At 35.2% G+C, this 19832-nt stretch overlaps 1 protein-coding gene across 2 annotated transcripts in view; it reads left to right on the top strand.

Moving 5' to 3' along the window:
* The window catches only part of ADAMTS20 (ADAM metallopeptidase with thrombospondin type 1 motif 20), a 104871-nt gene that overhangs the window by 46265 nt on the left and 38774 nt on the right, over positions 1–19832 (top strand). Inside the window, exons 12-27 of one of the 2 annotated variants that reach the window (XM_052790253.1) lie at positions 2156–2301; positions 3689–3870; positions 3967–4103; positions 5286–5403; positions 8738–8833; positions 10101–10267; positions 10377–10506; positions 11613–11739; positions 12426–12636; positions 13173–13337; positions 14049–14213; positions 15899–16021; positions 17364–17471; positions 18652–18816; positions 19034–19324; positions 19653–19814. In XM_052790253.1, the coding sequence (XP_052646213.1) occupies positions 2156–2301; positions 3689–3870; positions 3967–4103; positions 5286–5403; positions 8738–8833; positions 10101–10267; positions 10377–10506; positions 11613–11739; positions 12426–12636; positions 13173–13337; positions 14049–14213; positions 15899–16021; positions 17364–17471; positions 18652–18816; positions 19034–19324; positions 19653–19814 (2493 nt within the window). The remainder of the gene's footprint in view (positions 1–2155; positions 2302–3688; positions 3871–3966; positions 4104–5285; positions 5404–8737; positions 8834–10100; positions 10268–10376; positions 10507–11612; positions 11740–12425; positions 12637–13172; positions 13338–14048; positions 14214–15898; positions 16022–17363; positions 17472–18651; positions 18817–19033; positions 19325–19652; positions 19815–19832) is intronic. The other variant, XM_052790254.1, reaches the window with a different exon arrangement.

The following is a 19832-nucleotide window of genomic DNA, read 5'->3' on the forward strand; positions in this document are numbered from 1 at the left end:
GCCCATGTGCAAGAGTTGGTATGACAAAGGATTATACAGACAGGCAATTTTATCGCCAAGTTGGATTAGGAACTCAGGCAGAACTCAGAAAGGAGAATCTGATTCTGTGACAAATTCCTATTCTGAGAGTAAAATGATTGTTAGCATATGAGCATAAGTATCAATATAATAAAAGCATATACTAATTAGGAAAAAATAGCTTCTAGGAATTATTTTATGCAGTGATAAAACCACTGAACAACATCTGAGTTTTGTGTTGTTCAGGTACATTCAGAAAGATTGCACACATCGTTTCTGTGTGTTCAGCAAAATTTATGTTAATTGATAGCTCCTACAATAAATTTGTAACATCATAATAACTCTTGAGAAATTCTACGTAATGTTTAAGTCAGTTTTAAAATCCTTGAATTATTTTATCTTCTGTGTATCAGAGATTCTTAAATTGTTTTATGTGCCAGAGACTTTGGTTACCAAAACCCTTCTAGACTTTAAGGTATTTTGAAGCTGATTTGTGTCACAGAGAGCAGACAGGGAAAGCCTAAGCTTCAGAAATAACAAGCAGTTGAATTGATACAATCTGTTCTGATGATTCTAGTGACTGATCCATGTATGTACTGCAGGAAAAGATGGAATTAAGCCACTCTGTGTCAATACGACTAGGAGAATCCCTCCTGACAACAAACCTAATGATCAGTCTAATCCTGAGTCTGCAAACAATCATCTAAAATAAAGAATTCTCTTTATTGTGTATAAGCACTGACCCTGCGTAGTCCATCCTGGCCAGTGTCTTGTCTCCAGATGTGGGCAGTCTTTGATGCTTCAGAGGCTGTTTGGAGTCAAGGACAGAGTTGAGGACACATTATCCACATAAGTCAGCAGGAGACATAGTGCTGACATTATAGTATCTTGTAAATAGTCTATTTTAATATGTAAACTATTGCACTATGTTGTGATTAAATGTACCACTTGGGATTTTCTAAAGCATACAAGTGAATTAGAATTCCAACTGCCATAAGTCATCAGTAGGATTAGTGCTGGTAATTCCTGCAGGTTCTTTGAAAAAAGTCACACATGCACCAATCATTAGATTCTCATTTAGACTTTTTAGTCATATACTTTTTGGGTAACCACTGAAGTGGCTAAATATTTGCAGAGTTGGGGATTTAGATAATAAATACTTAGAAGCAAGAGATTGATCACTTGATCGTTCTGAAAACAATAGCTAGTAATTACAACTTCTTATAAGTAATAACAGTTTATAGATGGGGGGTGGTGAAGTCTTATAACTGGCATGACCAACAGAATAATCTTGCAATCTTTGTCTTATTAATAATGTAAATCCCAGCAGATTAAATGAAAATTGCACTTTTATATAGACTTTTTAGTTGGAAATTAGATAGTTCTTCAGCAGGAATAAAATCTGAAGTAACACAATAGACATTGCAATGTAGTATCTTGCTCTAAGAATTATTATTTCTTTAAATATTACTTGAGTATTAATGGTAATGGTAGATTTGTTAAATTAGTAGTAAATATAAAATTATTGTAATGTATAAATAAATAAAAATATAAAATATTTTACACCTGTTGTTATAGGTGTGAAAGTCTGAGTTTAAGCATGAATCTATAACATCATCTTGCTTTAGCATAAGCAAGGTCTTAAATGCTTATCTGCTTTTTGCAAACAATCCTACTAGATATTTAGCTTTCAGGATGCTCAAAACACCCTGAATTTCTTGGTGGTTTGTTATCGTACCTTTTCACTTTTTGTATCGGCATGAATTTCCAAATCAAACTGGAAGAATCTCATACATAAAAGACGACTGCAAATCTATTTTTGAAGCTTGTGCATGAAAACATATCAGGAATTCAAGATCAGGATTTTGAGTTTCTTATATAGGTATTTGAATAAAGTGAAAAGAACTAAAGATATATTCAGCATCCAGTAGCTTTCATAGAGAGCAAAGAACTGTACACAGCATTTGTGAAAATACGGCTACTGCATAAGATATTTTAAAGGAATTTGAACATTTTAGAAAATGTCCAGACTCAGATTAAGAGCAGTGAGCTCTTAAATTTTGTTCTTTCTGTGCCTAAAATATACAATAACCTTTTGCTTGACTTACAAATTTTATTTTGTTTGTCAACTGTGCAGCACTGTCGCCATGGAATTTGTGTGAGCAGAGAAATGGAGATGCGTCCTGTAGATGGAGAATGGGGACCGTGGGGACCTTACAGCTCATGTTCAAGAACTTGTGGAGGCGGAATCAAGAGCACCACCAGGCTGTGTAACAGACCAGAGTATGTTTTTTAATGCATTTTACATTAGTGCATAATGAAGATACTACGACATAATGGATTGGTTCAAAACAAAATGAAGGTATTGTGGGTTGCGCAAATGAGTTCGAAGCACCAATATAAAAAATGCTTGTTTCAGCCATGTTTGAAAAGAGAGATAAGTTTACAGACTCTAATATGCAGAGAACTTTTAGACTACTCTTGTGTCCCAACTGTGTCATTCATATTTATAGATATTTCTGAAGACTTATTTTGGCAGGGTCTTTTTTTTCTTGCTTTACTTGAAATGCTGAGGGCTTCTTTAAACATTGAGATGCTTTCTTTGGAGTAAAAGCTGCAAAAAACCAGATGTATTCCCTGGTAATCTTTTTTGTGAAACATTGATTTACTTTGATTTAAGGCTTTTTCACATCACCACCAGTAGTGCCCACAAGGAACACTGGTTACAGCAGTGTCATTTACAACTTACCTTTATAATGAGAAACTTCCATTGACTGAATAATTCAGTGTGGGTTTCATTCTCTGTAATTAAAGTCAATGAGAACTTTACCCTTCTCTAGAAGCAGAACCATAGCTGCAGCCTCGTTAGTTTCAGGGTTTTTCAGGAAGTCATGTCATCTTGATATTATCAGTGGGATAAATGAACCTCACTCAAACGACCCCAGGTTATTTTATTTTCTCTGATGAGTAAGAGGCAGTAGACTAGATTCCCATTGGATATGCCTCTGTCAGTCTGTAGTAACTGATAGTATCAATATGCCATTGATTATTTTTTTTTCCCCCTCCCCAAGAGCCTACTAATACTGAATTATTGTGTAGCAGGGTTTATAAGAGTTAGGAAATGTATTTTAGACTTTACAGTAAACGGGGTGTTTTCCACAATTTTCCCTTTTCAGTTCTTTTGATCTCCAAACTGAAACCAATACTAGGACTACAGAAAAGAGTGTGTCAGTGCCTAACTCTCTCTGCTTTCTTTGTCGCTCTGTAAAATAATAATTTCAAATTACTAGGGGAGGTGCTGCTTCTGTAAAAATAGGGCTGTAATCTCAGCTAAATTGATAAAAGCACTGAAGTTAATAATGCTTTTTCCCAGGCAAAATAATTATGACTGTAAGAGAAATAAAAATTTAATAGATGTTGTTAAACATCAGTAGCTTCATTACCACCTACCTCAGCAGTAGTATTTTACACGGACTTTTTATTTTCTTCACTTGGGTATAAATGAATGCACAGTGCAACAGAAGATAAGAGTGTGTGTGGGGAAGTCAGTAACAGATGGCAGAATGCTGTGTGAGATTTTCCCCTTTAGATCAGTGGCTCAAGCCACTTTTTCATGGAAAACAGCAATTTTTGAAACTGAGTGTGTTTTACATTCACCTATTTTTGTTAGACCAAGAAATGGAGGAAAGTACTGTGTTGGCCGCAGGATGAAATTTCGATCATGTAACACTGATTCATGTCCAAAAGGCAAAAAAGATTTTCGGGAGCAACAGTGCTCTGAATTTGATGGCAAACACTTTAATATCAACGGTCTTACATCTGCTGTTCGCTGGCTTCCAAAATACAGTGGTAGTAAGTAATTATAATTTTTTTCAATTAATGAAATAAAAATGTTACTTTAATTAAATTTTTAAAACAGACAAGAAACCTGTTGGATTTTCTTTCCAGTTTCTATGAAAGATCGCTGTAAACTTTTTTGCCGAGTTTCTGGAACAACTTCCTACTATCAGCTGAAGGACAGAGTTGCTGATGGTACTCCCTGTGGAGCAGAAACCAATGACCTTTGTGTTCAAGGCTTATGCAGGGTATTTAAATCTAAACTTATTAATTATTAAAATCAATTTTAAGAGATGCTAAAGTAGATATTAAATATTCATCTAAATAACCATTACTGAAAATATGTAAAGCAAGATGTTTTGAATTTACTTAAATTCAATCACTACCAAATTAAAGATCTGGAAATGGAGGCAATGAAGTGAAGAATATACAGTTGAATCTGAAGACCCACAGTCTTTCCTCATTAAGCCTCGTATGTGAGAGAGTTAATATTGTCCAAGCAAGCAGAGAGAAACTGATCCAAAATTGGCTTAAAGGGAGGAAAGAAGCATGCTGTGTGTTTATTGCCATCATATTTCTGCTATCAAAGAAGTAAAAAAGTAGAAAATCCAAGGGTAGATAGATTACGTAATTATTATTCCATTGCAAAATCGGGAGGAACTGACCCTTGAAAGGGATCATTTCAGCATTCTTTGCTTAGTAGCAGTTATGGAAGTGCCACAAGATTTTGTTGGGAGAAAAAAGGTGCTATGTTATAACAACTCAAGACTTTTTTTGTCAAGCCCAGGTTGTTTTGCTGATTGCAGTGAAACTGAGTAAATTCAGGGTGAGGAGAAAATGTAGCCTTTTTTTATAGTGTTGGATCAAAAAGAAATAGGAAATGCCAGAGAATTGTCCTGTTTATCATAATTTAAAAAAGAAAAAGAAGTTTAAGTAAAGATATGTAAACAAAAATTGTGCTTACGCTAGTTTAACCAGCATAGTCTACTTGTATTCCTTTGCTTCTTTTGCAGTAATGACAGACTTTAAAAGAATTAATGACCATGTACACATATGTACAGCTTTTAGGATTCCAAGATTTTTAATGTAAATATAACTTAAAATTTATACACTATGTTGATTTTTTTTTTTATACAAAGTCTTTACATACTGTTACATATTCTTACACAGTTCTTGACACATTAAGTGTATTTGGATTGTAGATTCGTAGTACAACAGCATTATTGTGTTTTGCCCTTACATCACAGCACCCAAAACCTTAAAAGGCTTTTCATGAATTGCAAAGGAAGACCAGATATATACAGTGAATAAGAATATTTTTGGCCAGTGGGAAGCTTACATTGTTTGTTTTCATGGTTTTCCATTGGGCTGAGTGACACAGGGCTATTGTTTTTTTGTTTTTTTGTTTTTTTTTTTTTTTTTTTTTGTAGCAAGCAGGCTGTGATCACGTTTTGAATTCCAAGGCAAGGAGAGACAAATGTGGAATCTGTGGTGGTGATAATTCTTCATGTAAGACTCTTGCAGGTACTTTCAACAGTGCTCGTTATGGTATGTTTGGTTTTTTTTTTTAAATGTTAGTGCACATTTGAGTATGGCTTAGAAATTATGTTTTACATTTGAGGAAGTGGGATTTCAGTGTATGTTCTTCAGGGCCTCTATCAACAAAAAGTATCTCTGATTTTCAGTCCCATGTGCCCTTTCAAGGATGCAGAGCCAAACACTGTGACACACTAACCCATTCAAGGGGAGAAAAAAAAAAAGATCTATCTGCTCTAAGGTCAAAACAAAAGACACAAATAAAAGATATGATGAGGGTAAAAGTACTTGAAAAGGAAGAATGCTTCCTGCTTTGCACTTTGCATTCTCTCCTCTGAAACTATGCAGCTGAAGGACTTATTCCAATATCTCTTTTTGGTTGTATAAAGAGATAGCAAGAAGTCTGTGGTGTGAGCAGCTGTTGAGGTTCCTTTTTTCCTATACTGAAAAAGATAGCCTGTGAAATGTGAGCCTTCTCTTTCCAGAGAACATGGGCAGCAATGTTTATGTTCTTTCCTCTTCATTGGCATGTAGTGAATGAGAAGCTTCTGAATAACCCTGGTAATTCCTATTTATTTGATTCAGTTTCTCTAATAGAGCTACAGATAGTTCTTCTATATGTAGTCCTTTCTGGGAAGTATGGAGAGACTATTGTATGTGTGTAGCAGTGCCGTTAAGCAGTTAGAGCGTAGAACATAAGGACAGAAGTCTCCAGGTTAATATCAGATTCCTAAAGGCTCCTTCATGCTGCTTCACTGGTTGAAAGAGACCACAGGCGAAGTGAAAACGATACCTGGAGAGCTGCCAAATAGGATCTTCATAGAACAAAGAAATTGCTGGTCAAAGATGAAAGTGTGCCCAGTATCCTGTTGGAATTTTTTTTTTTTTTTTTATCCTGGCAGAGGGCTTGCACCAAGCAAAAGGACCAAAAAACGTAAAAATGGGATACAGCTACCCTTCCCATACAAATACATGTAATTTCTTGTGTCTGTCCTGAGAAGTTGGAAGAAGGCACAATCAGCTATTAGTTGCTGGGTTTCCGAACATGTGGTCAAAACACTGAAGGAAAAGAATGTGTTATTTTGATAATTTTGAGTAAAGGACTGTCGGTGTTTTTGTTTTCTACCACTGTGAAAGATATTTTTGCTTATAGGTAGTAGCACAGGAATTCTGTCACAAATACATTTGATACAAGTGACCATTACATGAAACTGCCATTTATACAAATATGGTTGAGACTCACTCTCTGCCGTTTATCAGCTTTGCATTGTCACAGACTTACTTGCTTCTGACTGAAGTTGGAAGAAAAAAAAATCCCCATGTTTTGGAATGAGGAAAACCTTGATTTATTATTTTGGTTTTATACTTAGTTGAATGTTTTAAATTATGTTCAAATTCTTGGAATTATGGCATATAAAAGGTGACACTGAATTATACTACTGGACAGTACGCTAAGCATTTGGGATTATCACTCAGGTGTGCTCAAGTAGGAGTGCAGCAATGCAAACAAGAGGTAGCTAGCTGATCATTAAAACTGCAGTGTCCATGGGAGGCCTATGACCTCCCTAGGGTTATGACTGAAAACGTTGTCTGAGGAAATGTTCTTTTCCAAAAAAGCTCTGAGTTAGGATCACAAGAGAATATGCCAAAGTCTGTGCAGTTGATCTTTTTCTTTTAACTTCACCTGGTCCACTTCCATACTGACACGAGTCATTTCACTGAGGCACAACTTGGAATTGGACAATAGCAGCTTGTGGTATGTGCTTGTATTTATACAGTTATAATGTTGTCATTAAGTGTTTAAACAGTAGTGAAACAATCATCAGAAATTCATTACAATGAAATACTAATTTAGTTAGGTCCCAATTTAGAAATGCTAATCTAATTATGTACACATAATTATTATGTTGGCTATTATTATTTCTTCAGATTAGAGTATCCAAGGATTTCTTGGAAAATGCTCATTCTCGGTGCCTTAGTATGTGAGCTGTTCTGTGTGTCCTTGAAAACATGCTATGCAGTTTTGTTTATAGTTTCCTCCCATATTTTGTCTTCTGTCATTCTATTACCACAAGGTTTTCAGCATGTGAGATGGGGGGCTTTTCTGAGTGTGTTTTGCTTTTCTTCCCAATATGTTGGAAGATTGACCAAATGGCTGTGTATTTATCCAGAGCAGCATGCAGTGTGTCAATTTGCAATTGCAGTGCTGCCCCCAGCTGGTAAATATGATGAACCTGTGATTAGATTAAATGTTCATTTAAATGCATGCCATAGTTTTAATAGATTAAAAGCGCTGGGAAGTTAATGAGTTATGAAATTGAAAAGAATATTGCCATTTAAATTTCTACCCACAGAGGTGAGTTAGCTAACTAAAGTTAAATCACAGCAAGACTGTTAAACACAGCAAAATAAGTGGAAAAGTTAACAAAGATTATATTAATGCTTTGGATTGCATGTTTGTGTTTATTATTTGTTTCCAATGTTTGCCATACTCAGTTTTTCTTATACATAAGAATCCTTCTGAATTTATGATTAGCATCTGTGAGAAACAGCTTTTTTTTTTTAACGTATGCTGATGTGCAGGGCAACAGTTCTAAAAAGTAGATCTTGATGCACCTTATTTTGTTACCTTACGACAAGGCTAGCATAATAGTAGTTGGAGGTATTGCACGAAGCGATGACTCATTTGTGAAGCATTTGTATTTTGAAGGGAGCACACTAGGGTAACATTTTAAGTAGCAAAATGTGGATCAAGCATGGCTAGTTTATCTGATATATCTGCCTATGTCTATGGCCTGCAACACTGCAATATTTGAGTATTTAGGACTCGTTCTTCAGAGTGCTGTCATGCAATAGTCTTGTGAGATAGAGAAAAGCTAACCCAATGGTATAAACAGGGAGTGCAAATATTTCGTGTTAAGTGACTTATTCAGTCAAAGTTTTGCAGTTAAATTGTGAGGAGCCACAATGTTTCCTGAGTCCCACTTGGTATACCTGACTGCTTTCTGGAGTAGTGCTCTCTCTAGAGATTTTTCTGAGTAGGTTGAACTCATGTTATTGGTAAAGAATTGAATTCACATTTCTGAACACAGGAATTAATTTTAATGAGTTATGAAAATAAAAGTTCAGTTCAACTGATTAAAAAACAAAACAAAAGCCAACAACAAAGAAATTTTATATGTGTGAAGATATTCACATTTCCTTCCTAAAACATGAGGGCATTCAGCAGTGGTTGTCACTGGTGCACTGTAGGGTTTTGTGAATGAAACTATTTAAATATATGTTCATATTTATTAGTATTTGACTATTTTTGTATATAGTTAATTTGTGAATAATTACATTGCAGGTTACAATGTTGTAGTAAACATTCCCAAAGGAGCGACAAACATTGATATTCGGCAACACAGCTACTCAGGGAAACCAGAAGATGACAACTACCTTGGTAAAAGCCTCCTGTGTATAACATTGATGGATAGTTTTTGTGCTCTTGCCAGAGGTCTGCTCTAGACATATATTATCAGAAGTCTGATAAAGTCTTTAGAGCATTTATCTAATTACATTGTATCATCATTTGCCTGAGTCTCTCTGTAGATATTAGTTTTCAGAAAAATGAGTGAGATGTTGTTAGGTTTCTAATTCTTAAACGTGTGTGTTCATTTGTCAGAGAATAGGAATTATAGCACATTGCATCATTCTGTCAATTTTTTACTTTGTTGTGGCAATGTTAATTAAAACTCCACAAGTGAACTCAGGAATAATGCAGGTATTTGTGGTTTTAAATCTTGGAAGCATGTACTTTGTTTATAAACAAAGCAGTCTGACCTTCAGTAAACTTACCAATTGTCTCACATTTCTCTTTTTATATTGTGTCTGAGTGTAAAGATCACATATTGATAGATTTGCAAGTGTGCGAGAGAAACAAAGAATTCATAAGCACATTGTACCAAAAATCCTGGTGGTTCTGTTTCACAGGACTTAGTTATATCTGAAGTGCCTGAGAGAATATTGGTGCATATTTTACTTCTGTCTCTTCTTCCATTACCACCCTACTCAACAAACTTCAGAGTTTTCAAAATGTTCTTTCCACTTGTTGTTGCACATGCATCTCACAGGACACAGAACAACCCTCACCACCTGACACTAGCTACTGTTTCAAATGTAGTAATGCCTGAATAGCATGCCTTTACTAAAAATATTACTTTATTTTAAATCTAATTTTTAACTTGTTATTCATCTTTATTATTGTAAACTGGTCATTATATTAAATTATTATTATAAATGCTTAGTAATTTACTGTACTTTTACTTTAAAATTTACTTTTTAAAGGCACTTCACTAAAAGTAGCTCTAGCAAATACAAGAATGTGGGCTGTAGAATAAGCAAGAAATACAGATAATTATTGTTTCCTTCTACAGTAGCACAACCTAACCAAATTTAAAAGTGATGACCGCAGGCAACTCTTCAGCAGAACAAATATGAAAATTGTGTTGTTAATGCAGAGAAAATCCATGACAGCTGCTCAGGTGAAAGTTACTGATGGTCAGGATTGAGTTAATGCATTAGAAACTGTTTGATACAACCTTAAAGTATTACACATGGACTAAAATAAAGCTAAGTGTTGATAAGAAGATATACTATTAAGAGTTTTTATTAATAGAACCTTTTAATTAAATAGATGCTTTATTTCCATTATCTTATTTTGCTTATAGCTTTATCTGATATTCATGGAAATTTTATCTTGAATGGAAATTTTGTTGTAAGCATGTCAAAAAGAGAAATCAATATACAAGGAGCCATTTTTGAGTACAGTGGTTCAAACAATACGATAGAACGAATTAACAGCACTGATAGAATCGAAGAAGAGCTAACCTTACAGGTGCATGTTTACTTTTTTCATAAGTTTGAAAATTTGCTACTTGATCATTATATTCATAATTTTATGTTCAAATTCACTGAAAAACAGCTATCATTTTATCTCAATTAAGGTTTTGTGTGTAGGGAATTTATACAACCCTGATGTGCGTTATTCATTCAGTATCCCAATAGAAGATGGAAGTGATCTGTTTACGTGGGATCCTTACGGACCCTGGCAAGACTGCAGCAGGATGTGCCAAGGTACTGCGAATTCTTTTGTCACCAGAACCAAAGGCCTGGTGGCATTTAGGAAGGGACTAGTCTTAAGTACTCAGATTTTTTCACCCCTACTTTTAAGGAAGAAACTTGGCACACTCAGTAAACTTTTAGTGCACAGAGCCTTTAAGGGCAGAATGGCTTCTGATTTTTGTTGTGCTATTTTCATTATTTATGCAGTGCAATTCTATATTCAAAACTACATTTGTGCTCCTTTCTTTTGTAGCCATAGGAGTGGTTTATAAAAAGTGGAATCAAGTCTAATGAATCTTTAGAAAGCAGTATTGTATGTCTACTCATATGTATAGGCTTCTGTTATCCTACTTCCAGATGCTCACTGACTTTTTCTAGTGTCTTTCATATATATTTATTTGTCTTTTTTGGTTATCTGCTACATGGAGTGAAGCTATTTAAAGATATGTCTTACAATTTTTTAACTGTTATTCTGTAGGCTATTCCAGTATAAAAATAAAACTGCAATATGTATGAAGTGTATATATAAAGTGTATGTACACAGATTTTTGATAGATACTCCTATTAGCAGGTGCTGGAAATGCCTGTAGATATGTGATGGTGAGTTTCTTTTGGTTTTGTGTAAGGCTATAGACATGCTCATGTGCTAGAGAAGCAGAGCATCTGTTAGCTGCGGTACTTCTCCCAGCACTCCGGATCTTTTAGGTACCCTGTGATCAAATTTTCTGCTTCTTTAAAGAAAAGGATCACAAACTCTTAAGTTAACATGGTGGTTTGAAAATTTGGTAATTAGCAAAGGACAGGCATGATGCATTTGGAATACTTAGCCTGATGAGTAAATGGACTGTTGTACTTTTGCAGTTTTCTGGAAGTTGTTATCCTTGTGTGACCACTGTAGTACAGCTGGGAGGTGGCAGGGGTGACAGGAACAAGGTTGTTCTCCACCTGGAATGTAGTCAGCTGCAAAAAGCAGCATGTTTGTGCAGGATCTGCTGTATACAATCGCTAGCGTTAATAGGGTATCTCAGTTAAATTCCTAAATGATGAATGGAATCCATTAGTATAAAAAGGCACTGTTATTTTAGCCCATTATTCCCTTTTTTTGGTTCCTTTTCAAGGTATTCGAAGAAGAAGAATGACATGCGTACGTAAAAGTGATCATGTGGTAGTGTCTGATCAAAGATGTGAACTTATACCCACTGTACCAGAAGTCTTTGAGGAGTGTAATACAGAGTGTGAATTAAGGTAAAAAGAGGTTCCTAGCTGATGGAGCTATTGTGGTCTTACATATTTTTGTTGATAGAGATTGAAACAAAGTAATTCAGGTTGCTTTGTACTCTGTCCCTCCACCCCTCTCTACCTCCGTCTTCCCTCCTGTCTCTCCTTCCTTTCCTCAAATCTATTCATATAATGGGTTTATACATTATGTTTACACTTCTGAATCTAAGTAGAACTACTGTAATTTTCCAATTTTTATTGGTAAAGTACAAAGTCTCTTGCTAGGATTGTGAATCTGTCCTATATATCCTGGCACAAAAACTTGTATTGCTGGGCAGAATACATTTTTCACCAGAATGGTACCCACAACTGGAACTAATTTGAAACAGACTTGTGTTTTTGCACTCCAAGAAAGCCCACGCGTTCAGAGGATGAACAGTTAGAATTATAGCTTACATTTTTCAAAGTCACCTAGGAGATTAAGACAAAAGAGCCTTTAAATTTAAAAAGATGTTTTTAAGCCTATGAGTCAAATTCTTTTATATTGCTTTGAAAATTCCAGTCATGAGAGAGATTTTACAGTTTTATCTGTTCCCTAAAAATGCATACCTATATTTACATGACAATTCCTGGTACATTCTCCGAGTGCTTTATTCACCATGGTCTTATTTTTTAAAACATAGTTAGCTTCCTATAACAGCTTATCCTTGTAGGTGGCACAATGTTGGCAAAAGTGACTGCACATCGAAGTGTGGCCCAGGGTATCGGTCTATAGAGATCCACTGCATGAAGTACTCTATTTCAAAAGGACTCAGTGTTCCAGTGGATGATAAGTACTGTGCTGATCAGCAGAAACCACCAACCAGAGAGCCCTGCCATGGTGACTGTATGTTAACAAGTTGGCACTACACAGAATGGTCAGAGGTACAAATTCAAAACCTTGTAATTGTACCATTATAGTTCTGGTTAGTGCTCATACCAAATTTTTATTTCTCTATCAATTTTTTTAGTTTAACTAAAAGAAAATAATGTTTGACAAATGCAGAGTTGTAGAAGGAGCTAATACCAATCTTTATATTTCAGCAACTTCCTCATATTTTTGTAAGAAACTGTAGCTAAATTGTTTGCAGCTTGGTTTTGGAAGTTAGCAGAGAATATCTGGTGGTTAAAGGTGTATATTTTATTTACAGTCTTAATAATTTAGTTCTGAGAGTATTTTGGAGAAAAGGAATAAGTACAATTTCAGCCTTGATCTTCATTAAAGAGTTTTATCTTGGAACTACTAAACAAAGTGCCAAACTTATCTCACGTGAACATATTAGCAGTCTGTGGATTAAACGTAGGATACGTTTGTCTTGACACAATCATTAATGTCTTTTGCCTTTAAGACTGATAATGTATTTTGACCTGGCTTTATCACGTTGTGTTTCCTGTTTCACAATATTGTCTATACACTGCAGTGTTCCAGGAGCTGTGAAAGAGGTGTCAGAACCAGAGAAGCTTTTTGTATGAACAATTTGGGTCGTCATCTTCCTGACAGAGAATGCCAGGAACTTCCAAGAGTTGTAACACAGAGTTGCAATGAATTCTTATGTCCAAGCTGGTCTGTTAGTGAGTGGAGTGAGGTAATGAACCATGTAAAACTTAAGATGCCTTTGGGCCTGGTCATCGATATTGAAATAAGCTGCTTTAAGTGTTTGGGTTTTCTGTTCTGGCTATTTTGGCGTACACGGTAATAAAAATTCTGAAGTCCTAGGATTTGGCTGATAAACATCCCAGATGTACAAATGGAATGAGAACTTCTGAAAAACACACCTAGAATTTATTTTTCTCTGAAATTTTGTTACATTAAAATGAGGTAGCGAAGCTACTTAAAGTAGATCTATCTACAGTAATATGCATACCTTCCTTTTTTATGAAGCAATGAGAACCATCCGGCCAACTGAAGAACAGAATTCTCTCCGTTTTTATTATAGATTATATGGGTATAAACCAATCGTGGATAGTTTAAACATTTTTCCTGTGAAAGCTGTGATATGTGCACTCATATTTTAAACAAGTATTCTTTATTCAAATGGAAATAAATGATTTCTACATTGTTCTCATATTTTTGCAGCTTTAGAAACTTAATAGTGATTCTTTTGTATTAGCATTTGGGTTGATGTTTACAGGAAGTGGAGGGTTCATAAAAGAACTAGTTTTGCTGGACTACTTGCATTCATGGAATATTTTTGTTATTTATGTGATCTTTAAAATCCAACAGATTACTAGAAGAAAGTAAAGCCATTAATGCAGATTCATGTCTTTACAAACTGATGACTTTAATAATTTTACAGTGTCCTGTGACATGTGGCAAAGGAATGAAGCATCGTCAAGTATGGTGCCAATTTAATGATGAACAACTGAGAGATGATTTCTGTAATCCAAATGATAGACCAGAATCGATAACAGCCTGTGAACTTCATGAATGTGCATCTTGGCAAGTAGGGCCTTGGGGATCAGTGAGTACATAAGGATTCCTGGCTTCTTGTTTTCTAGTTCAGACTGAGTGATCACAAAACAATACCTTTTAAATATTTTAATTGGATCTTAAGCAGTTACTTTAGTTAAATTGATTCACATGTTTGTTTGCTTCTATTGGCTATCTAACCTGTAATCTAGAAACACCCACACCTAAAACAGTCATTGACCCTGAGCCTTATTATCAAAGACACTTTTACACATGAATGCATTACATCTCCAGAATAATAAAAATGTAGATAGCAAAATCTTCAGATGAATGAGACAGGTAAAAGACCAAATATTTATAGGTGTGTGGGCATATTTAAGTGGTAGCTTTAATTTAAGATCATAGAAGTGTATATGCTAATAATAGCAGGGAAAAAGACAGTATTTTGTTGTTATGTTTTGTTTTGACCCTCAGTCATAAAAGATCTGCTATCTCTTTATGTGAAAGTGCTGTTGAAAAATATGTTCCTGTGTGTAATGATGCTCATCTAATGTATACCAGAATGGCTTCAAAATTCTGGAAAAAAGTGAATTAATTTGCGAAGGAAACTTTTGTCACCAAATAGATAAGAATTAATTAAAAAATAATAAGGTGCTCAATTTCATGGAGCTTTCATAAGATCAGGTTACTCAAACCAACAGAACTGTTGGATTATTCAGTGTTTCTTGGATGTTAGTGAGAATACATAGCTGAATAGCACCTGAAGTTTATTTTTTTTACATATAACCTGGTAGTAAAATACAGAATAAATATACCTTTAGACATTAAGTATATTTTAACTTAAACATTTATTTTGTATAGAACTTTTCTCATGTAATATTTTTTCATGTTAGAGATAACCATGCTGTTGTCTGACATGTTGAATTCCTTTTGAGTAATCTTTTGATCACAAGGTGCTGGCTTTCTATTCCTACAAGCTAAATGCAAAAATTAAATACATTAATTCAGTCCCATGATATAATTCTTCTCAATAAAAAATCACTGTGTATGGCCATGCTGGAATAGCTTGTACTAGCAATTTACCAGTCCATGTCACTGGAGCAGAACTTTCCATTGCAGTTTTTCCACCATACCATCTGGTAATAGCTCTTCATGACCTGGGTTTTTATCAGTATTTGTGCTTGAACCACAACATTTATAGGATGGTATTTATGTCATAATATTTTCAGCCATCTAACACTTTAGGTGCTGCCTTTGAGCATGCTCTTGTCAAACTCTACAGTGACAGGAAAGACGTTTAACAGCTACAGCTAGTGATTCATTTGGAAGCCACCCCTTCACTCCCCTCCTCCTGCCCCTTCCTCTACCCCCATTTTTATTGTTGAGCATGACATTATATAGCATGGGATTGTACCTCTGATCAGTTCGGGTCAGCTGTCCCGGCTGTGTTCCCTCCCAATCTCCTGCCTACCTCCAGCCTGCTCACTGCAGGGGGTGGAAGGGGAGAAAAGAGAAAGCCTTTATCCTGCACAAGCACTGTTCAGCAATAGCCAAAATATCGGTGTGTTGTGGACGCTGTTTAAGCACCATATGGTCTGCCATGAAGAAGGTTAACACCATCCCAGTAGTCATTCCTATTCATTCTAGAAGGAGTTTTAAAATAGAAAATGTAATTAAAAATTCAATTTTATTATAAATGGTGCTGTGTCAAGTGTGTGAAATTATTGACTTTAACAGTGTGCTGTAACGTGTGGACGTGGATACCAGATGCGTGCAGTCAAATGTGTTACTGGGACTTACAGAGTTATTTTGGATGATGACAGGGAATGTAATGCTGCTACTCGTCCTAGAGATAACCAAGTAAGTTAAAAAATAACTTTCAGTTGATTGTACTTTTTAGTTAAAAGCATCTAAATACAAGTGTTCTCTACTGACTCTTTGAGGGAACTTGCAGGAAATGAGTTCTAAAATGAGAAAAAAATACTCAAACTATCTGTTTTTTTCCTGAACTTCAAATTTGGCCTAGGGAATTAAGTAAAAGAAGAGTAATTTGGAGATTGAAGATTTGAAAGTTGGGTATATGATTGAAGGATTCCAAAGGCCTTTGATTATTTGGGGGCGGGGGAAGCTCTAACATGTAAAATATTACAATGTGTCTGCTTGCCATGATGCTTAATAATAGCACCTAACTGCCTTGGTATTCTCTAAAATTCTGCTTGGATATAGTTCTTAAAAGAACAATGTGGTTACTTGAAGAAAGCTTCAGTTGTTGGAATAATACTAATTCAAAACTGTGTAGACATGAATTATGATTCAATATGGTATTAATATGGTTCTTAACCTTTTCTTCTTGTCTCAGTTTAGTTACTTCATCACTTCCCTTAACTTAAATCTATCATTTTTCAGAAGAAATGTTTTTAATACAGTCAGTGACTTTACCTTTAACTAAAAGCGTTTTGGTATCTTAGGTACTATGTATTAATATGTTGAACTGGCTACCAGATTCATACATCTCATTTATATCCAGCTATGCTGGTAACCACATACCTCCTTGAGGGCATACTCTGCTGCTTGTCTTGAGGAGAGAGGGGAAAAAAAGGATTCTATGGTCCAGAGTAAACCAGTCACAAGTTACCAGCCCTCTGAAGGCTTCTTGAGTAAGATTTCAAAATATAAAAGCCAAAGATTGGTATACATTTATTTCCACTTACATGTGAAAACACTGGGTTTGAGTATGCTTTGTATTTTGAATTGTGGTACCTGTTCAGCTGGTACCACAGGTACCTGAAGCTGGGTAATTTTGTGTTCTCAGTAGCTGAAGGTATAAAGGACAGGACATCACAGCCATCCTCACAGAGTTCTTCTGTACTGCATGTGGCTATGAAACAGGACACAGTCATGTCTATGCCCCTTGTCTCCAGCAAGTTGCCCAACACAGTTCTTTCTCAAAGTGCAAATATTATTAGTTATTACTAATACAGTTTTAACATCAAATAAGTTTTCTCGATTTGCAACAAAAGAAAACAATTTAATTGAAAAGCCTTTGGATAACACCAGGGAAAAGTTAGAAGATGGTATTTACTTGCTAACTAATGCTGGCTTATTGTAATGGCAGGATCTATTTCTGGTGGAGTCATTTGCTTTACATTTGGCTCTTCCAAAATGTATACTTTGAAATTTTATTTTTTTCTCGCCCCCACAGGAATGTGAACTGCCCTCTTGTCCAGAAAATACAAAATTATGGACTACATCGCTTCCTCCAGTTCATGTGGGGAAGGTGACTCAATGGAGATATGGATCATGGACCCCAGTATGTAATGTAATAGTGGTCACATCTTGCAGAGCAGTCCTCCATTCCTTCACCCATTTTTCCATAAAGTTCTCAATGTATTTTTCAGACTGAAATCTGCTTGGGATAAATTTTAAAGGAATTCTAATTATTTTTTTTTTAAGAACCTTTTTCTTAAGGAGATAGACACTCCCAGCAAATTCTGTTTGCTTCAAATCTAGCCAGGGAAAATAAGGAGGGGAGAAAAACAGGGTTCTAGGAGCTGGGATTCTGAACAAAATAGCTTTCATATGATTGAGAGTGTGCAAGGAAGTGTTTGTTTGTTTGTTTTAAATAATTGATCAGTTTCTGAGTATAGAGAACTTTCATTCTAAAATATGAATTAAATCTTTTATGTGAATAGCAATATTAAACAGTTTGGGTCTTTAAAGGTCTAATTTTACATAATTTGTAAAGTAAGCATTATAAAAAATGGTTTCTACACAAACTTTAATGGAAGAGGTTTTTATTTTGATAGTGTTGAAAATCAGTTTTACTTGACAGCAATGTGAAAATTTGAAATTATTTATAAAAATGTGAGTGTGTGTTCATCCCTTGAGGTTCTTAACAAAACATATAAGACAATTATATCTTTACACAGCTATCTTAAGTAAATAGCAGTAAAGAGTGCATAGACTGAGGGTACTCAGAAACTCTTCACTAAATTCACCTTGAACTTCTCAGCTATAAAGGCATTAGAAGGGTCTCAATGGAATATGCTAATATAAATTAGAATGGTAAATGGATTGTGAATATCAGTTTTTATTAGTTGATGTAAATATTGCATCATAACTAAAATGTTCTGGAAGTTACTCTCTAATGTTTCTGTTGTTAATAAATAAAAAAAATTGCCATTGCAACTGTATAATGATTCCATGTTATAGTTGAAACGCTATCTGTTCAGATATGCTGAATTGCTTCACAAGAATTAAGGCCATGCAATTCAGTTCCAAGCCAATGGGAATTCTGCAGGCCTAAACCATCCAGCAATATTTCACTTTCCTTCCTGAACACATGACTCTATCAGTGTGAGATGGAAATCTGGTTCTCAGTGTTTAATTCTAAAGTCAAGCTGATACTAAGCTATGTTAGTATTTTGGATGCTTGCATGATCTTGTTTTGGTCTCCTAAAGTGCGATGAGCTTGGATTGTTCTCTGACAGTGCTCTGCATCCTGTGGGAAGGGTGATCGTGCTCGCTATGTGAGTTGTAGAGATGCTTATGGAGGAATAGCAGATGAATCTTTCTGTGCTCATTTACCACGACCAGCTGAAATTTCAAGCTGCTTTAGCCCATGTGGAGAGTGGCAAGTTGGAAATTGGTCCCCTGTAAGTATTAATTGTAACTTTTTTTTTTTTAATGTGTCTACTTAGATTATTGGCCAAAGTCTCTGGTTAGAAATTGAGACTTCATATTCTGTGCAAGTGTGATTGAAATTGCATCCCTTGAAAAAAACAAAGTACACATTGTCAAAAGTAAATATAAATGTCTTTGGTTATTAATTATCAATGTTCTGTCACAAATGTTGGGTTAATTTTTGGTTAGTGCACAGTTACCTGTGATAGTGGAATAGTAACAAGACAAGTTATCTGTGTCAACTATCATCAACAAATCAACGAGAATTACTGTGATCCTGAAGGCCGACCTTCCAAAGAACAAGAATGTAACATGCCACCATGTCCACCGGTTTATCATCATATTCCGAAAATGCATGACCATCCAAGCCATTTTCCAGAAACAGGTTACCTTCCAATACACCATCCACAAGACAATATAAACCAGTGGAACCGTCCCTCTGTGGGAGGATATCAATGGAGAACTGGACCCTGGGGAGCAGTAAGAATTTTTTTTTTTAAATATATTAATCTGTTCTCTCACATGTGTGTTAACATTTCTAGAAATGTTATTGCAGTTCAGATTTGGTCAAAAGAGAAACACATTTATTTTTAAAAAAATTATTGTTATTATGAAGAATATATTAAATTCAAAATGTAATTTTTGTGCAATGTCATCTTTAAAATACTTCTACATAGTAATTTTTATTTGCAAATTTCAGTTTTGAAAGTTAACATTAAAAAATTTTAATTTTAAGTTGTTTTAACCAATGTATTTTACATTTTTCTGATTATGCAATGGTGATACATATGTTTACATGTTTTGGTAGTGCTCTAGTACTTGTGCAGGTGGATTTCACCGTCGAGTTGTAGTATGTCAAGATGAGGAAGGAAGAAGTGCTAGTTATTGTGATGAGGCAACAAAACCTCCAGAGTCAAGACACTGTGATTCTGGACCCTGCCCACGATGGAACTATGGAAACTGGGGAGAAGTAAGATCATTTCACTTT

This window comes from Harpia harpyja, chromosome 6 (genome assembly GCF_026419915.1).
Source record: "Harpia harpyja isolate bHarHar1 chromosome 6, bHarHar1 primary haplotype, whole genome shotgun sequence".
Lineage (NCBI taxonomy): Eukaryota > Metazoa > Chordata > Aves > Accipitriformes > Accipitridae > Harpia > Harpia harpyja.